Raw genomic sequence first — 19,704 nt, 5'->3', positions numbered from 1 at the left:
TGCTCTCTGATTCTTCGTATGAAAGAATTATCCAGTCTTCCTTTTGTTTTCTCCTCGATAAATTTCTTTTTATTTTAAGTGCAATTTAGAAGAGGAACAGGAAATCCGGTCGTGAACCTGATTCGGAGATTAAATAAAGGTAAAACTCCAGTTGATTGTTTGTAGGGATTTACAACAAGAGCTATTTTCGATTTTTTCGAAATAGTTGGAGCCATCATCAATCTTTTAAGATTGATAGGTATAAATCTCTTTATACCCTATGAACTTTATTTAAACCATACGAGTGTCCAAGAATATTTTGAATGTCAAAATAAAATTTTAAACTTCCGCTGCGTCTTTGGCATGATAGAGATCCGAGATCCAATACGGAGGATTCCTCTTGTTGGAACATGTGGCCGATGACCTCCTGCAATGTCGCTTTCCTATTTTCCTTGTAGTTCCAAAGCTCGGCAACCACATAGCATCCACTCAGATTATATTCATTTAGTTCCTCCAAGGAAGTCGTCACTGCATTGTAAACTTCCTCACCAAATTTTTTCTTAAGGTTTTGTAAGGTTTTGAACAGTATGAAATCACAGAAATACCAAAAATCACTTTTTGAGTGTGTGTTATCTGTCAGTGTTGTCAACACTTCACGATAACACTATGCAGCAGAATAATTAACTAACAGTAAAAGTAAATAACAACACAGATAATTATGCACAAGTATCAAGTACTTGTGCGATGCCTCATGGAGAAATAATCACTAGAAAAATAAAATCAGTTTACAAAAACCAACTAGTGATTGTTTTATGAAAAACCTACTTTTCTCAACAGATTGAGAAAATAAATGACTTCCTAAAAACTAGTAAGAACTAGAATAAAACATTAATAGGAAGTACTAAGCCGAAAACAAAAATCAAAGAAACACTTTCTGAACGATACTTCACTCGTGTGTTCTTCAGTGTTTCCAACACTACTCGGCAACGCAGTAACACATCAACGATCACTCCAGAAATTATTCAACAATTGATCTTCAAAGCTCTAGAATTTCTGCAGTAATTCTCTATGTATTTTGCTCTCTACTTTTTCCTCTCTTGATCTCTCTACTTGTTTTCCCTCTTCACGCTTATTTCTGATCGGTCAATGCACCTCTTTAAATAGATCTTCAATATATTTTCATAAATAAGAACCTACAAAGCATGAAAACAATATATCATCAGAATCAAATATTTCGAATCAAGATATAACATAAATTACCAATTTAAAACTTGTCTAAGAAAGACAAAACTATAAATATGGAAATTGAATACAATAAGGAAATAATTTAAAAGACATGTGCACGACAAGATCTTTCAAACTCCCCCTTTTTGCCTTTCTGGACAAAACACACACACAAGTGCAATTAACTCCCCCTATCTTATGTAACTAAAGCTCCCCCTGAATTTAATCATCTTAGAACACAGTGTTGTGTGATCGTGTTGGCAACACACACTCTCAACACTTACTAGATCAGAGTAGCACATAGTTTAATAGCATATCAGAGAGTAATATGGAGCACAAACTAATCAACTCAGAAATTATATTTCGAATTTAGAGCAAAAATAAAAGATAAGGATAAGAAAAATCCGAAAAATCCTAAAACCAATTATGATCAACTACATCTAATCATCATCTGCCTCTCCAGCTTGCTCAACACTTGATACTACTCCCCCTTTTTGTCCAGAGGGCCCTGGTAGTTCAAGTTTAGTCCTGTACTCAGCCATTAAGGCTTCATAGTACTCGAGATCAGCTTTGGCTTGTGCAATTTTCAGTTCAGCATGAGCCATTTGAGCACGGATTGCAGAAGCATTCAACATAATCTGAGCAGTGTTATGAATGGTCATGGGTGGAATAGCCTCGGTGTTGGCAACACTGGGTACAACACCAGTCCATTGTAGATCAATCTTTCTATTTCCCTTCAACAGTCCAGGTGCGATCTTGATAAGCTCATCTCCTCCAATCAGCTCTTCATCATCATCTTTCTTGAAGCCTTGAGATTCCAGCATACCATAGATCAATGAAGGAAACGGAAACTTTGTTGCTTTCCAACCACCTTCTCGAAAGGTCATAATATTTTCAAACACCAAATTTCCAAAATCCAAAGGTGCTTGAGTTCCAATAGCAAACAGCGCAAGGGCTTGTGGCTTAGTTGCCACAGTTGTATTGGTCGATGGTGTCCAATTCCTGATTGCAATTTTGTGAAGCACAGAAAAGAAGGAAGTAAGTTTTGCAGCTGACAACCTATCTGGGTGTAGTGGAAATTTTTGAACCATTCCTCCAGTGATCACCTTAGTGACTTGATCAATATCCTCAGTAACTGCATCATCATCGATATCAGCAGTATTGTAGTGCTCATTGATCAAAACATGAGTAAAATCATACACCTTTCCCCGGATGTACACTCTTTCAAACTTGAATGATTCTTCATCTCCAGTCTTGATGTTCAGGTTGCAGTAAAATTCTAAAACAGCTCTTCTTGAAAAAGGTCCAGCAGTGGTGACAGTAGAATAAAAATTCTGTTGTTTCAAAAATGTCACCAAGTTCTGCTTTTCGAAAGACACTTCATCGATATTTCTTTCTTTCCAACAATCTTTTTCAGACAAAGTCTCCCATTCATCAACAAACTCCTTTGAATAAAACTGAAGATTGTATGCTTTATCAGGATCAATCTCAGAGTCAGATTCTGCTGCAGTGTTGTCATTAGTGTTGGCAACACTGTCATCAGCAGCTTGTTCCTCAGAACTTCCAGATCCATCAGAAGCAGCATCCTCATAATTTTCTTCCTCAGAACTCGAAGAGGATGAACTATCAGACTCCTGGGGCCTGTTATCCTCAAACTCTTGCATCATTTCAGAATCTGGTTCATCATCATCAGATGGAACTCGTGAGGATTCAGCGTGTTTAGTCTTGGTCTTCTTAATATTAGCCATGAAAGTGGCCAGTGAAATTTCCTCATCAGTAGACACAGGAGCTTCTGTGGTTGTCTTTGTGGTATCATCAACAACATCAGCACTAGATGGCTCTTTCTCAGTAGAAGCCACATCAGTAGAAACTTCATCAGAAGGATTATCATCACTAGATGAATCTCCTTTCTTTGATTTGGCCTTTTCAGCAACAGAGGTTTTTGGTATAGCAACCACCTCAAAATCTTGATCTGCAGAATCATCTCCAGATGAAAAATCTGGATCATATACAATAGGACGTGAAGTCTCCCCCTTTCCATGAAATCTCTTAGTGGTAGTAAAATCGGGGTTGTAGCCTGCTTGATGCTTAGACCTCCTTGCTATTGGCTGTGTTGGGAACACACGATTCAACACTGAGAAATCAGGAGGATTCTCAAGGTCGATTTCGTTCCCGGGTTCTCCTGGAGAAAATTCTGCCAAAGGTGTAGGTTGAATGGCAACAGGAACAATCGCGAGAGTGGGGTTTTCAGAATGAACTTCCGAAGGCTTGTCTTCCTCTTGATAACCCATCTTCGATCGTATATCATGCGAATCAAAAGCTTTGCCTGCCATTATAAACAATTTAGAAAGTAAGGGTTTCAGAGATTTTTTGCAGAGAGATTTAGAGAAGATTGAAGATAATTTCTACAGTGCTTAGAAATATATAGGAAAAAAAATTTGAACGGAAAAAATAATCAAACGCCCCTTTCTATCATATCAGACTAAGAATCTCCCCTAACGGTAACAAATCTTCAACGGGTAAAAAATCTCTTAATTAAGGAAATTAAATTTGATTAATTAAGTAAACTCTGAAAACTCTCACTTATGAAAATATCAATATTTCCCCAAAATAAATAACTCCACATCGAGTTTTAACTCCACTGAAACATGTTCAATCACACACAATTCAATTTTCAGCAAGTTGGCTCATTTTTCCAAGTTTTGTTCGTCTTTGAACTTTTAACCCTAAGCACGATATGATCACTATAAATGCAAAATGCATGACCTAATTTATGTCTAAAACAAAATGTAATGAGATTAGATCAACAATAAAATGCATGCAAAGTGTGTGCAGCACGAGTTAAGCACTAGTGTTGGCAACACCTTCCAACAACACTGTAGTCTTCAAAATATTTTGAACTTTTTCACACTTCCAGAGCCATGTTTTTCTTCTTTTTATTTAGATTCAGAAGTGGTAGCCTGCACACTAAAAGAACGATATGATCACTATAAATGCAAAATGCATGACCTAATGTATGTCTAAAACAAAATGTAATGAGATTAGATCAACAATAAAATGCATGCAAAGTGTGTGCAGCACGAGTTAAGCACTAGTGTTGGCAACACCTTCCAACAACACTGTAGTCTTCAAAATATTTTGAACTTTTTCACACTTCCAGAGCCATGTTTTTCTTCTTTTTATTTAGATTCAGAAGTGGTAGCCTGCACACTAAAAGAACGGTCTTCATTGGACTCTTTTAGGTAGCTTTTTCCAATTTTCTTCCGATTTTTTTTTTGATTTTCAAGACATTGGTCACTGAAATTTTATCAAACCATGCTTTTTAATTTTTTTTTCAAAACCACTTTTCACATGGGACAAGATCATGGAATACACGAACATCCCTCAACTACTTCGTGGTTTAAAGCATATTTTCATGGCAAGTGTGATCTGAAAATAACTTTGACAGAAGAACTACAAAGTGTTAGTCAGTATTATCAACCAGTGCAAAACATAGAACAATATGAATATGCAGTATGCCTAAAGTCCTAAAAATGCACATGTATGATTGGTGTTGTCCGTCAGTGTTGGCAACACTTAAGGACAGTAACCGTGAGTGCTTATAAAGAACACATGTTGAGAGATTTCCTGAGATTGGAGAGTCTCTCAAAGTTTAATGCTTTAGTAAAAATATCGGCCAGTTGGTTATTGGTCCCGACAAACTCCATTTGGATCATGTCCTTCTCAACTAAATCTCAAATGAAGTGATGTCTTATGTCAATGTGTTTAGTTCGAGAGTGTTGTACTGGGTTTTTTGATATATCTATAGCACTTGAGTTATCACAGTACACAATTGGTGTTTCACTTTTAAGACCATAGTCTTGCAGCATTTGATTCATCCATATTAATTGAGAGCAACAACTTTCCGCTGCCATATATTCGGATTCAACAGTGAAAAGTGACACACAGTTTTGTTTCCTACTATACCATGAAACCAAGTTGCTACCTAAATAAAAACATCCACCCGTGGTGCTTTTTCTCTCATCAACATCTCCTGCCCAATCAGCATCACTATAGCCTACCAAATTTGTATTGTTTCTCTAGTGTACCATAAACCCAAGTCTAAAGTGCCTGCAACATATTTCAAAATTCTTTTTACAGCTTTCATATGTGTGACTTTAGGATCAGATTGATATCAGGCACACAAACCCACACTGAACATAATATCAGGTCGACTTACACTCAGATACAGCAGACTTCCAATTATGCTTCTGTACAGAGTTTTGTCAACACTGTCAGCAACACTGTCTTTGCACAGTTTTTCATTAGTTCCCATTGGTGTTTTCATATGTCTAACATGATCAGTACAAAACCTCTTTAGCAAATTCTTAGCATATTTGCTTTGACACAAAAAGATTCCATCACTCATTTGTTTCACTTGTAAACCTAAAAAGTAATTCAATTCTCTTACCATGCTCATTTCAAAGGTAGCAGTCATGCTTTCAACAAAATCATTAACAAGTTTTTTGAGATGAAGCACAGAAAATTATGTCATCAACATAGATTTGACAAATAAGAATGTTACTTGTACTTTTTGAACAAAAAGTGTTTTGTCTACCTCACCTCTTTTGAATCCAATGTCAAGCAAATACTCCGTGAGCCTTCCACCAAGCACGAGGTGCTTGTTTCAATCCATATAAGGCCTTCTTCAACTTATAAACATGATCAGAATGATGCGGATCTTCAAATCCCTTAGGTTGTCTTACATACACTTCTTCATTCAAAATTCCATTCAAAAATGCGCTTTTGACATCCATTTGGAAAAGTTTCATTTTCATGTGACATGCAATAGCCAACAATAATCTAACAGATTCTATTCGAGCTACAGGTGCGAAGGTCTCATCAAAGTCCACACCCTCAACTTATGTATACCCTTGGGCTACCAACCTAGCTTTGTTCCTTACAATATTTCCTGATTCATCAGTTTTGTTCTTAAAATCCACTTTGTTCCAATGATATTAATATGATCAGGTGGAGGAACTAGGATCCACACATCATTCCTAACAAATTGTTCAAGTTCATCATGCATAGCATTGACCCAAAACTTATCTTTTAAAGCCTCACCAACATTTTTTGGTTCAATACTAGACACAAAGCAAGAATATCTTACCTGAGAGTATGCGGAAGTCATGCACACTAACCCACTCATCTTTCTGCAATCAACCTTTTCCTTTCTTCGGGTTTGCATTCTTTCTTGTTCATCTCCTATGATTTGTGAAGTAGGATGATTTTTCTGAATTCTACTTGGTATATCATAATCACCATCTTGTGATGTTTCTTCAGATTCATCCTGATCTTCTGTACTCTGTTCATTCAAATTTAGTGTTGGACTCAGTGTTGTGCTGGGTGATTTTTTAGGTGGGACAACACTATTGACAACACTGGAATCAGTCTGAGAATTGACAGTATCCAGCAGATCATCAACATTGTCTTCAATTATTTTTCCTTTCAGATCTGCATAATCATCAAATACCACGTTAATAGATTCAATGATAGTTCTAGTTCTCAAGTTAAACACACGATAAGCTCTACTATTTAAAGCATATCCAAGAAATAAACACTTATCGCTTTTTAAATCAAACTTAGCCAACTGCATCCTGTCATTCAACACATAACATATGCATCCAAAAACATGAAAATATTTAAGATTAGGCCTTTTTTCCATGATTATTTCATAGGACGTCACAGTAAAACCTTTTCTTAAATATACCCTATTGGATATATGACATGCAGTATTTAATGCCTCAACCCAAAATCTTTTTGCAATATTTTTCGAGCTTAACATAACCCTTGCCATCTCTTGGAGGGTTCTGTTTTTCCTTTCGGCAATGTCATTCTGCTGAGGTGTCTTAGGTGCTGAGTAGTATTCATGTGATATACCTTCCTTTTCACAAAATTGATCAAACAATGAGTTTTCAAATTCCTTACCATGGTCGGTTCGAATCCTGATAACCTTCAAGGAATGCAAGTTAGTAATCTGTTTTATCAATTTCTTGAAAGCATCGAAAGTCTCAGACTTTTCTCTTAAAAAACTTACCCATGAGTACCTTGAAAAGTCATCAACACATACAAATGAATACCTCTTACCTCCATAGCTTTCAACCTCAATTGGTCCCATCAAATCCATGTGTAGAAGTTTAAGACATCGTGTTGTCCCACAGTGTTGTAACACTGGATGAGACATACGATTTTGCTTACCTTTTTGACAATCTCCACACACATAAGGAACTCCAGTAGTCAAATTTGACATCCCACGAACAACATCATACTGGCTCAGTTTTTTCAATGCTTTGAAGTTGGCATGTCCTAACTTTTGATGCCACAAATTCAAATCATCAACCTTGGTGAATTTACAAGCAATTTCCTCTCCAAGTTGATAACAGTTGTCCGATGATCTAGACCCTGTCAAAACACAATGATTACTTTTATCAAATACTTGACACAGATTTTTATCAAATTTAACATAAAGATCATCGTCACAAAGTTGACTAATGCTAATAAGATTAGCATTTAATCCTTCAACATGTAGAACATTGTGAAGTTTAGGCAGTCCTTCTACATTCAATGTGCCTTTTCCAACAATCTTTCCATTGGCTCCTCCTCCATAAGTCACTTTTCCTTTATCCTGTTCTTCATAGTCAGAAAGATACTTCTATAATCCTGTCATGTGGCGTGAACTGCCACTGTCGAAGTACCAATGACCTGCAACATTAGTTTTCAAGGAAGTATAAACAACATTACAACTGAATTTAGTTTTTGGTACCCAAACCTTTTTCTCAATAATTTTCCTCCTGGCAGTGTTCTGGTTCAGTGTTGGCAACACTGATGACAGTTCTTGCCTGGAATTCCAGTACATATAGTCATACCTGAGTTTAAAACAATAAGGCTTGATGTGACCTTGCTTGTGATAGTAATGACAAACAAACTTCCGCTTCCTTTGCTTTTTCTTCTGAACAGAAGCTTGTTTCTTCAATGGAATTGGTTTTTCTTTTGGAATTGCAGTTGGAGCACTAGCAGACTTACTATTCTCTTTGACAAAAACAATTTTTGATGATTCTCATACTTCAAACTTGCTGTTTTGAAATCCTAGACCACCTCTATCATCTTTTTCCATTATCAGAATTGAATCCAGCTTGGTCTTGCTCGAATTAAACTTTGCAAGAGTTGCATTGGCTCTTCCAAGCTCTTCTTTAACCTTTCCAAGTTCTAAATCCTTCTTGCTCAGAACAACTTCAAGTCTAGCCACTGAAGCTTTTAGTTCACTGTTCTCCTTTGTTAAAGCAGAATTTGACTTGTTCCTTACTATCCAATCATTATATAATTCTTCATACATCTTCTGAGTATTATCCCAAGAAAGTTCTACTTCACCAGCTTCCTGATTTGAGTCTCCAGAAACAGATGCATTCAGACAGAATAAATTTTGGTTAGTGTTGTGGCCAAGTGTTGTGACACCTGTGACAACACTGTTTTTCTGTTGTACCAAAACTGACAATGCATTGTGAGTCTCTTCTTCTCCTTGTTTTGTACCCTCCTCATCTTCATCATCACTTAGGAAAGCACACATTCCTTTGCGAAGTCTGGTTGGGCACTCATTAGCATAGTGACCAAAACATGTGCACTCATGACACTTCACAGACTCAAACTTCTTCGAGATATTAAGTGTTTTTCCTTCTTTCTGAAAGTGATTTTGACTCTTTGGGGGAATGGTAGTCTGTTCTGGTCCACCGATTCTTAATGGTTTTCCAACAGCAGGAGCATTCAAAACTTTGGGCTTTTGACCAGGTTTCTTAAACTCTCTCATCCTTTTCAAGTAAGTATCAAATTGTTTGGTGAGAAGGGAAATAGAATCATCTCCTAGATCATACTCGTTTACTCCCTGTGTTAGATCAACAAAATCATGATATGAGTCGTTAGAAACTTGAAGTGCAATAGACTTACCTTTGTCCTTTTTTCCAAAATTCATCTCCAATTCATATGTTCGCAGTTAACTCATCAATTCATCCAATCCCAGAATTGATGTGTCTTTTGATTCATCAATTGCACAAATCTTCATTTGAAATCTTTCCGGCAGTGATCTCAACACTTTGCTTACAAGGCGTTCATTCGAAATAGCATCACCAAGATCAATTGCCTCATTCTTAATCTTCCTCAAGCGGCGTTCATAATTATCGATCGTCTCACTCTCTTCCATCCTCAAGGTTTCGAACTGAGTAGTGAGAATCCTTCTTTTGGTTCGACGCACACTTTCAGATCCTTCACAGTGCATTTGAAGTTTTTCCCAGGCCTGTTTAGCACAAACACAATTAGTGACTATTGAAAACATATTAGACTCAAGAGAAGTAAATATAGCATTAAGGGCTTTGTTGTTCATATTCGAAGCAGCACTTTCATCGGCGTTCCAATCCGTTTCTGGTTTGAGTGGAAAGTCTCCTTCCCCATCAGTTCTTCTTGGTGGATTCCAGCCTTGTAGTACACGTTGCCATGCCTTTTCATCAATCGACTTGATGTAGACACGCATCCTAACTTTTTAGATAGCATAGTTGGATCCATCCAAGATTGGAGGACGTTGAGCAGTTCCTGAATAAGATATCTCCATTGTGATGTCCTGTCAAACACAAAAACAGAATCACACTTAGTATCGTCAAGTGAATGTCTCTGACGCCACTTGTAAGGTTTTGGACAGTATGAAATTACAGAAATACCAGAAATCACTTTTTGAGTGTGTGTTATCTGTCAGTATTGTCAACACTTCACGATAACACTATGCAGCAGAATAATTAACTAACAGTAAAAGTAAATAACAACACAGATAATTATGCACAAGTATCAAGTACTTGTGCGATGCCTCATGGAGAAATAATCACTAGAAAAATAAAATCAGTTTACAAAAACCAACTAGTGATTGTTTTATGAAAAACCTACTTTTCATAACAGATTGAGAAAATAAATGACTTCCTAAAAACTAGTAAGAACTAGAATAAAACATCAATAGGAAGTACTAAGCCGAAAACAAAAACCAAAGAAACACTTTCTGAACAACACTTCACTCGTGTGTTCTTCAGTGTTTCCAACACTACTCGGCAACACAGTAACACAGCAACGATCACTCCAGAAATTCTTCAACAATTGATCTTCAAAGCTCTAGAATTTCTGCAGTAATTCTCTATGTATTTTGCTCTCTACTTTTTCCTCTCTTGATCTCTCTACTTGTTTTCCCTCTTCACGCTTATTTCTGATCGGTCCATGCACCTTTTTAAATAGATCTTCAATATGTTTCCATAAATAAGAACCTACAAAGCATGAAAACAATATATCGTCAGAATCAAATATTTCGAATCAAGATATAACATAAATTACCAATTTAAAACTTGTCTAAGAAAGACAAAACTATAAATATGAAAATTGAATGCAATAAGAAAATAATTTAAAAGACATGTGCACGATAAGATCTTTCAGGTTTTTAAATTCTCGATCTTCTTCATCGACCACTTCCTACAATACCCAATGAAAAGAAACATTGAGTCCTCGAGTAGTAAAAGACATCCTATATATGGAGATAAATCATTAAATGAATTCTTTAAAAATTTAGTTCTCTCAACAGTCTCATATGTGCTCTTCACTGATACAAGCAACACAAGTCATTGTAAATTTGTCCGACCTGGTATTCGCCACGAAACCTCACTCTTTTGAATGGGTGCCATTTAGGATTTTTCAGTTTTTTCTGCCATTCAGAGCAAAATTGTGCGGCCTTCATATCAGCATTTGCAGCAGTGTATCTCAACCTGCATTCCTTCAGAAAAGGCTTGACATCAATTTCCCCTATCCTCTTCACTCCGAAATCTCCTTCGCCGTTATCCAACCTCTTATGCTGCAAAACCTGAGAATATTGAACAAGATTGATTCAAGCATTGTTGGACTTACATTTTTAAATTAGACTGCTTTAATGCGATAAAGATAACAATACCGAAATTAGTTCTTTGCGAGCATCTTGCAGCTCATCGTTGCTCAGTAGCTCTTTAGTAAGGAGTTGTTGATTTAAATCTACAAGACCATCGACCTCCTCAATTTTCTCCTTTAAATTCGCTTCCAGCTCTTCGGTTTTCATTTTCTTAGCATCTAACTCAATCTTAAGTTCCACCTTTCTCTTTAGGGACTCTTCCTTCTCCCTCTGCAGATAGAAATATTAATTCACTCGTTCCAGCTCAGAAAAAGGGAAGCAACAATTTAGTTCAGCATGCAGAATCATGCATATGATCTATTCATACAAATACCAATATTCACCTTTAAATTCTCTTCCAGATCTTTGGTTTTCTTTTTCATAGCATCTAACTCAATCTCAAGTTCCACTTTCCTCTTCAGAACCTCTTCCTTCTCCCTCTGCAGATATTCAAGCATAGAATATATTAATATTATTAATTCACTTGTTCAAGCTCAGAAAAAGGGAAACATCAATTGATCAGTTCAACATGCATATATAATCATACATAACTATTCATATACATGTTCTCCAATGACAATTAGTACCTTATGTTTCTTGTATTGATGTAGCCCTTCTCCGCCTTTTCGTATTCCCCCAAAGCCCTCAATGAAATGAGAGAATTTTCATACTCGAAGCAATCTCGAGTCAGAACTATCGACCAAATTTGGAAGCTGCATGCATAAAAAATGTGATGTACTTGTTACAGTACTTGAAATTCAAAGGAATAAAGAAAGAAAGAAAGAAATGAGAACATTATGGGGAAAAAAATGCTAAGTTTCCCGTGCTTGGAAAGCACGGAGGTCTCCGGCTGCATAGAAGTTGAGGCACTTGCCCCCGTATCACTTGTATACCTACTGCCATTCACACGAGTGCCCTTTGATTAATCTCTCTCCTGTTCCTTCTGATCACTGGCGTTTCTGGGCTTATTTAGCAGTAGTCTTTATCACTGTTTTACAAGTTGCACGTCAAATTATATAAATATTATTAATGTATTTTGGAAAAAAAATTTTCAAATCAATTAGAAGGATGATTTTATAATTTCATGTGTAATGTGTAATCCAATGTGTAATTCATTATGTACATGTAGTATTTCCCATCCAACAATATCTCCATCACTGTATTAGCTTCAAAAAATTATTAAGACCGAAAAAAGCAAAAGTCGTCTAACTACAATTTTGTTCATAAAAATTACTAGATGACACGAAAACTCACTATCCAACATTGACATCACAGAAACTCAGCTTCCCTCGCTCGTGTTAAAAAGAAGATGATTTGTAATCTTAGCCTATCAGATTAAGATTACAGAATCAAGGTTGGCGGAATTAAACATATTTTGTAGGATTATCCAATTTGCTACACAAGTTGAATCGAATTGGAAGCTAAATAAGCACGATATTTGCTTATTTGAAGGCCACGTCGCATATGCATGCACGGAGATCGAGTCCACTTTACTCACATTGAGGAATTGAAGTCGGTCGACAAGTGGCAATGAACTTGACCACGTCTTTGATGATGCAACAATTCAAATCACCGCCTATCTATCGCTGAAATGCTTCGTTAGTTTGTTATAAAAATTGACAAGTGTTTTGTATAAATTTTTGGAAAAATTGTTTTTTTGGTTTTTTATGTTTGTCACTTTGAGATTTTAATTATTTCTATTTTTAAATTTAAGTTTTAATTTGCTATCTTTATTTTTTTTTGGCAATTTTAGTATTTTTTCCGACTTGAGCTAACGTGACACCAATTCAGTGCTGATGTGGAGCTGAGGTGTACAATGCCACGTAAGAATTTTTTAATAAAAATGACCGAAATTGCCAAAAATCAAAACATGTAGGACTAAAACTGAAATGTGAAAATATAGAGGACCAAAATCGCAAAGTGACAAATATACGGGACTAAATTTACAATTTTCCCTAAATTTTTTTAAATAATATTATTTTATTTTAGTTTGTTATAAATGTGGCGTTTGAGATTGATTTTAGAAAAATATTTTTTATTTATTTATTTATTTTTGTAAAATTTAAAATTTTATGAAAGAAAAGTTTTGAAATGCTTAATAGCAATAATTTCAAACACTGCCAGATAATGGTTCAATATTTGTAATGTATTTCACGTTTTCTACTGCACGGGTGAATACCAAAAAGAAATTGAGAGAAGTTTTGAGTGCTTTGTAAATTCAATACAATTGTAATGCAAGAATTACATTTTGATAGATTCTCTTCTTTTTTAAAAAAATAATAATAATACATTTTGATATGTTAGGTATACTTGCGGTTTATCCTAAATTTGTGTAGAAATTATGTTGTTTATGGTATTATAACACCAAAGACAACATGCAGTGGAATTAATGAAACATAAATATATGATTAAAAAAATAAATAAGACCAAAGATAATTATGTACGAGTAAAGAATACTCATGTGAGTGCTTAGGGCTAAAGAATAACTAAGAAAAAGTAGATCAGTTTTACAAATTAATACTAGTGATTTTATGGAAAAAAAAACATTAATCCTAAATTTCTCAACAAGTTGAGAAATCAAACTTGCATCCTAAATAATGAGAGTATTAAACAAATCAGACGCAACTCTCGTAAGCCTAAATTGAAGAACATAAAAAATAGTCGAACAATACTATGCACTAATTGTTGTCTCCGATGTATTCAACTCCTACGGCAACAAAGAGACAACAACAACGATGACTGCAAAACTTATTCAAAATCTTCGAATTCTTCAATGTGATTTTATCTAAACGCTCTCTGAATTCTCATATGAAGTTCATGTTTATTTGTGCACAAAAATCATTTACTTATAGATGAGCGTCCAAGTATGAAATTTTTTTTCTTGTTGAGCCCTACACAAATAAGAAAACAAGTCTTTCTTAGGAACATGACTTTTTTAAATATATCTTGATAATAATTAATAACTATTAAAATAACTTAAATATATTGATATGTTTGGTATTATAAGATTTTTTTATTCCAAAATTATCAAAAAAGGTATAATTTTATGAAATTAATGTTTCGAGTTATACATATACGAAAATAGATTTAGAATAAACCTATATTAAAAAATAAAATTATTTTAATATTTTACTTTAGAAAAATTTATTTGATTTGGAAATTTTTTAAAATAATATTTAATATTTAATGGGTTGAGGATATGATGGAGATTTATAAAATATTCAAGGATATTTTACAGATATAAAATGTTAAAATAAATTTTTTTTGAAAAAAGTAACCCCTCTTACTTTTTTTAAAAATAAATTATAAGCTGTTAGCTTATTTTGACAGCTTATAAGCTGTTTTTTAAAAAATTTTATCATACACAATTCTAGAGCTTAAAAATTTATTTAAAGAAGCTTTTAAGCTCTCTCAAACACCCTCTAAAGTGTTTGTATTAAAAGAAATTAATAGTTTTGGTATTTGGATAATATTAAAAAGTCTTCTTTTAACTTTCAAATAGAAGTACCGATGATAAAAAAAAAAAAAAATCAGAAATTCTAACTATAATTTAATAACAAGTTATATTTTGAGCCTTTTCTAAAAAAAACAACTTCCTTAACCAAACAATAAGATTATCAAGGAAAAACAATTTTTTTATATAAAAAAAATTTGTTTTTCGGTTGACTGTTCCCACAAAAACACTGTATATAGGTCTTTTACAAGGAATATACATGATTTCTTTCTTCAGAAAGATGATGTTGAGCAAGTGATCACGGAGGAAACAGCGAGTCGAAAACTGAATGTGTTGGCGTATTGGAAGGAAAGTGTCCTGCCATTGAGGAGCGGCTTGCCGTCGTTAACGAGGCAGTCATTGTATTTGAGACGCTTGAAGACTCGAGGGTTGACTAGCCGAGCCGAGCTAAACCAGCCGCAGCTAAAATGGATATGGGAGATGCTATGGCAGCTTGATGATGAGCACACATTCGTGATCTCCACGGCGTATGTCGGGATTCCGCTGGGGAGAGGCTCGCTCGGGCTTTGAGCTATAGAGATATCGGATTTCGAGCATCGTTTGCGGTCCGGTTCCACCGTCGAATCGTTCTGTGTTCCTACACCATTGATTCCCACACTTTGGTTAGTGCTGCTGCATGCCATGCATGTGTACGTACGTACGTGAAGAAATTAATTAGATCCATGCATGCTAGTTGTTTATTCAACAATTAGAAATAAAATTTTGGACAAATCCAAGATCTATATCTATATATATATATATATATATGATATTCTATGCTACATCGAGAGAGGTATATTCCTTTTAGTGTTTTTTTAGATGTTCATGCAAACATCACGCTAAAAATACTAAATGTTTGCGTGAACATCTCACTGAAAAAAAAACATGTTGAACCCATATATTAATAACTTTTTTGGTTTTTTAACATGATATTCGCACAAAAAATAAGGTGTAACTCTATTGGTATAGCATAGACCAACCTATATATATTTATATACCATTCAATTCAACAAATTAAAATGGAGAAATATTGGAAGAAGAATTAAGAAATCAAACACACCGTGCACTGACACACACGTATACCTGAGCAGGCTACAGATGTTAGAATAAACAATAATATTATGACAGAAAAGAATGGAGTGATTCGTCGCGGTCGCGGATTCATTTTTACTATATATCTGTGACAACTGCTCTGCTTCGATTGGTCTTAGGTTGATATATAGCTTGAATTTCTAAAAAGGTTTTCAAATTATACCTATATATATATTAATGAAATTTGGCCCGACTATTTTTTAAAATTACCTTTTAATATTATGTTAAAGTGAAATTATATCCTTTAGCTATTTTTAAAAAGGTTTTCTATAAATTTCTCTATAGCTACTTGCATTTATTTTACATACAAATTTATTTTGTTTTTTATTTAATTTATACTAATAAGAGAGTATTTGCAATGACTAAAAAAAATGATTGTTAGATTTTGATTTAAAATTATTTTTTTTGTATTTCTTAAATCCAGATTATGTGTTAGTTTATGCTTATAAAATTAATTGAATTTTAAAAACTAGTCATATGGTGTTTATGATTATCTAAAAATGATTCTAATAAAATGGTAAATATTAAAATCACTATAATAACTTATGATAAACACTATCCAACTTTATTTTTAAAATTTTTCACATCTGTTTTTAAACACTTCAAAATTTTTTAATTTTCTTAACTTTTTTATAATCTATAAATTTAATCAATTCTACAAAAAACATAATCTTTTGCAAACACTATCTAATAAAACTTTAATAAAATTATACAATTTATTATGAATTAGTGTGTGTGTGTGTAAGCGTTTTTTTTTTAGAAAAATTGAAATATCGGTAAATTTGCTTTAAATCTCTAAATAAAAAATTAACTTCAGATTCGGTCTTTATTAGAAAAAAATATGTGCACTCTCTGATTAAAAAAAATATTTATGTATCCTCCGGGTCACATGTTTTTCTTAAAAAAAGTCGATACTAAACGCTAAAATATAACACTAATATATGATTTTGAGTACTAGTTATTGTTGTAAATCTGTTACTAATATATGATTTTTAATTTGAGTAACCAAACTTGTGTTGTAAGTATTGAGATTAATAAAGTTGTTCAAATTACTCAAAATCTTATTTTTTATCAAATCTAAATCACTAAGTGATCATATCACATATTAATATTATATTTTAAATATTTGTATTGATTTCACCTGTGAAAAAACATGTGTACTCGAAGACTTTAAAAATATTTTTGTATAGATCAAAAAGTACAAACACGTTATTATTTTATACCGACTGAATGCAAAGTTGAGTTTGAATTATTTAAGAATTTAAACCAAATTTACCTTTTGCGAAATATGTAATATGATTATAGTGTATTTTCAAATAATAATAATGATAAATATGTAATATGATTATAGTGTATTTTCAAATAATAATAATGATAATTGGCCGGCGATTATGATAAGAACAAATTATTTAACTCAACATGCATATCCCACTTTTTTTTAACGCTTTAATGAAGATCCCATTAAATTAAGGTGTAACTGGAATACTTGACATGATTACTCGTGGAAAATTAGAACATTCGTGTTCGATCGGCTAACGTACACAGATGCCTGTCTATTTGATCCTCCAATAAATGACGTGGAGTAAATTTGAGTTAATATCGATTTAATTATAAAACATTTGAAAAGTATAGTATATATATGTTTTCTAAGACATTTTGGAGTAATATCTAAGCAAATTTTCAATTTTCGTACTTGATGTCTGTCGATGGTTTGTAATCAAAATTGAGTTGTAGATTTGGATCTATTTATAATGTTTTGTAATTCACAAATTTTTTTTTTTGTTTTTTTGCAAAACGGTGACAAATATTTTATTCAATCCGATTTATGAAAAAATATTTTATAGATGGAATCGATGTATATCATAAAAAATGATTAAAATATGACAATAGAAAAAAGCCCATGATAATATCAATGTTTTTGTTGTAGTGTTTGATTGATAATAGAAAAAATATATATTAAAAAAGTCTAAAAAAATAATATAGATCTCAAATTAAGATTATAATATGATAGCATAAAACATCAAAATCAAACACGATTCGACATCCACCTATACTTTTGAATTCAGATCCACTAATATTAAAAATATCATGTGATCTTATCTTACTCTTCTTAAATACAAAAAAAAAAACATGGAGCAGATGATAGAATATTTAGAATTATAATACATATAATGCTATTCAATTTTATACATGCAGCATATATATTTTAGTTTGCAAACCGTCATATAGAACAACTGGAGGTGAAATAAGTCGCAAAATCAACGCAAATACCATATTAATTAAGCATTCACCAAAATATACAAAAACAAGATAAATAGTTGACATTCAACAAGTCCTTAATTAACCAAAATACAAAAAAAGTGTTTTTACTTTGAATCACTCAAAACAAACCACAAATCTTCTATTGTGCGCTATGCTCCTTTTCTCCCTTCGAACAATTCCTATTAGCATGTGTTTAACGTCCAAAATAGCTTGTTTCTTTATAATAATAAGCATGAACTCAAACTGATGTCTGATAATAGATGAGAAGAATCAATGCATGTAAGTACTGTGAGAATTGAAAGGAGTTATAGGGATAGATCGATGCACCCGATGATCTCTTTCATATGTTAGACCGAGCAGGGGATTTTCGTCATCTGAATAAGTGACTGATGATCTCCTGCAAAGTAGATTTCCTGTTAGCCATGTAGTTCCACAACTCATTTGTAACGTATCGGGTTCTTCAATGTTCAAACACACACATGCATGTGCTCTTCACTAACAAGTAGATATATACTATACATTTCTAGGGGGGGCTGTAAATTTAGCATAACACAGACTGATTGTGTAAGACCTGATTGTCACCGTGAAGCATGACGATTTTGAAAGGGTGCCACTGAGGATTCTTCAGTTTTTCTTCCCATTCGAAGTAAAGTTCAGAAGCCTTGGTGTCAGCGTATGAAGCGGAGTATCTGGCCCTGCATGATTTCAGGAAAGCCTCATGATCCATTTCAGCTCCCAACCTCTTCAAACCAAAATTTCCATCGTCGTAGTCGTAGTCATAGGCATAGTCAAATTCCTCATCGCCATAGTCATAGCCATCGCCATAGTCATCGCCAAAGTCATAATAATAGTCATAGTGATCACCGTCACCATCAACATCAACGTCATTGTCACCGCCATCGTCATCGCCACCGTCGTCGTCATCATCATCATCATCATCATCATCATGGTCATGGTCATTGTCATTGTCATTGTCATCGCCATCGCCATCGCCATCGCCATCGCCGTCGCCGTCTCCATAGTCATAGTCATAGTCATAGTCGCCATAGTCATCGCCAAAGTCATAGTCATAGTGATAATCATCATCGTCGTCATCGTAATAGTCATAGTTATCGTGATAGTCCCAGTCAAAGAACTCATTGTCACTACTATCGCACATCTCAATCAATAATTAATTAAAATAAATCAAGAAAATCTATCTACGCAAAAAAGTTGCAAATATGTAAGCACGAGGATTAATATATATGGATTAATATGACGCGACCTTCCATCTCCCTCCAATAAATGGCGTGGCTTTAATAAATATATTATATATAAATTATAATTTTGAATATTTATTAAAAACAAAATTTTATATTTAGAGAACAATAAATATAATATTTTTATTAATAATTTTTTTTCAATAAATATTTTTTTTATATATTTGTCATAAGTAAAAGTATAAAATTTATAAATCAAATATCAAAACTATTATTTTTTGGAAAAATTGCAAATTTAGTCACGTATATTTGTCACTTTGAGATTTTGGTCCTTTATGTTTTCACATTTCAGTTTCAGTCCGGTATGTTTCGATTTTTGGCAATTTCGGTCTTTTTTCTTCGAAAATGCTGACGTGACACTGTACACGTCAGGTCCATATCAACATTGAATTGATGTCACATCAGTGCCACATCGGAAA

General features: G+C 33.7%; 2 protein-coding genes across 2 annotated transcripts; both read right to left on the bottom strand.

Annotated features, from left to right (window-relative positions):
- Positions 1-9,226: 9,226 nt before the first annotated feature.
- LOC140862024 (uncharacterized) lies at positions 9,227-9,760 on the bottom strand. Its single transcript, XM_073265029.1, has one exon. The coding sequence runs from the start codon at positions 9,758-9,760 to the stop codon at positions 9,227-9,229; it is 534 nt and encodes a 177-aa protein (XP_073121130.1).
- An 8,474-nt stretch (positions 9,761-18,234) lies between these two features.
- Positions 18,235-19,185, bottom strand: LOC140862023 (uncharacterized). The gene is made up of 2 exons (XM_073265028.1): positions 18,598-19,185; positions 18,235-18,423 (listed from the first exon to the last, which is right to left on the bottom strand). The coding sequence occupies exons 1-2, from the start codon at positions 19,183-19,185 to the stop codon at positions 18,397-18,399; spliced, it is 615 nt and encodes a 204-aa protein (XP_073121129.1). The 3' UTR covers positions 18,235-18,396.
- Positions 19,186-19,704: the final 519 nt, after the last annotated feature.

The sequence above is a fragment of the Henckelia pumila genome, chromosome 4 (genome assembly GCF_033568475.1).
Source record: "Henckelia pumila isolate YLH828 chromosome 4, ASM3356847v2, whole genome shotgun sequence".
Taxonomy (NCBI): domain Eukaryota; kingdom Viridiplantae; phylum Streptophyta; class Magnoliopsida; order Lamiales; family Gesneriaceae; genus Henckelia; species Henckelia pumila.
The sequence above is the reverse complement of the archived record's forward strand: the minus strand, read 5'-3'. Positions and strand labels throughout refer to the sequence as shown.

What these genes read in the sequence shown, in the direction of transcription:
- LOC140862023 (XM_073265028.1), bottom strand. Translation starts at nt 19,185, where the DNA reads ATGTGCGATAGTAGTGACAATGAGTTCTTTGACTGGGACTATCACGAT. An exon ending in TGCTTCACGGTGACAATCAG is followed by an intron (nt 18,424 to 18,597) that starts GTCTTACACAAT and finishes TCTACTTTGCAG; the next exon opens with GAGATCATCAGTCACTTATT.
- LOC140862024 (XM_073265029.1), bottom strand. Translation starts at nt 9,760, where the DNA reads ATGCGTGTCTACATCAAGTCGATTGATGAAAAGGCATGGCAACGTGTA.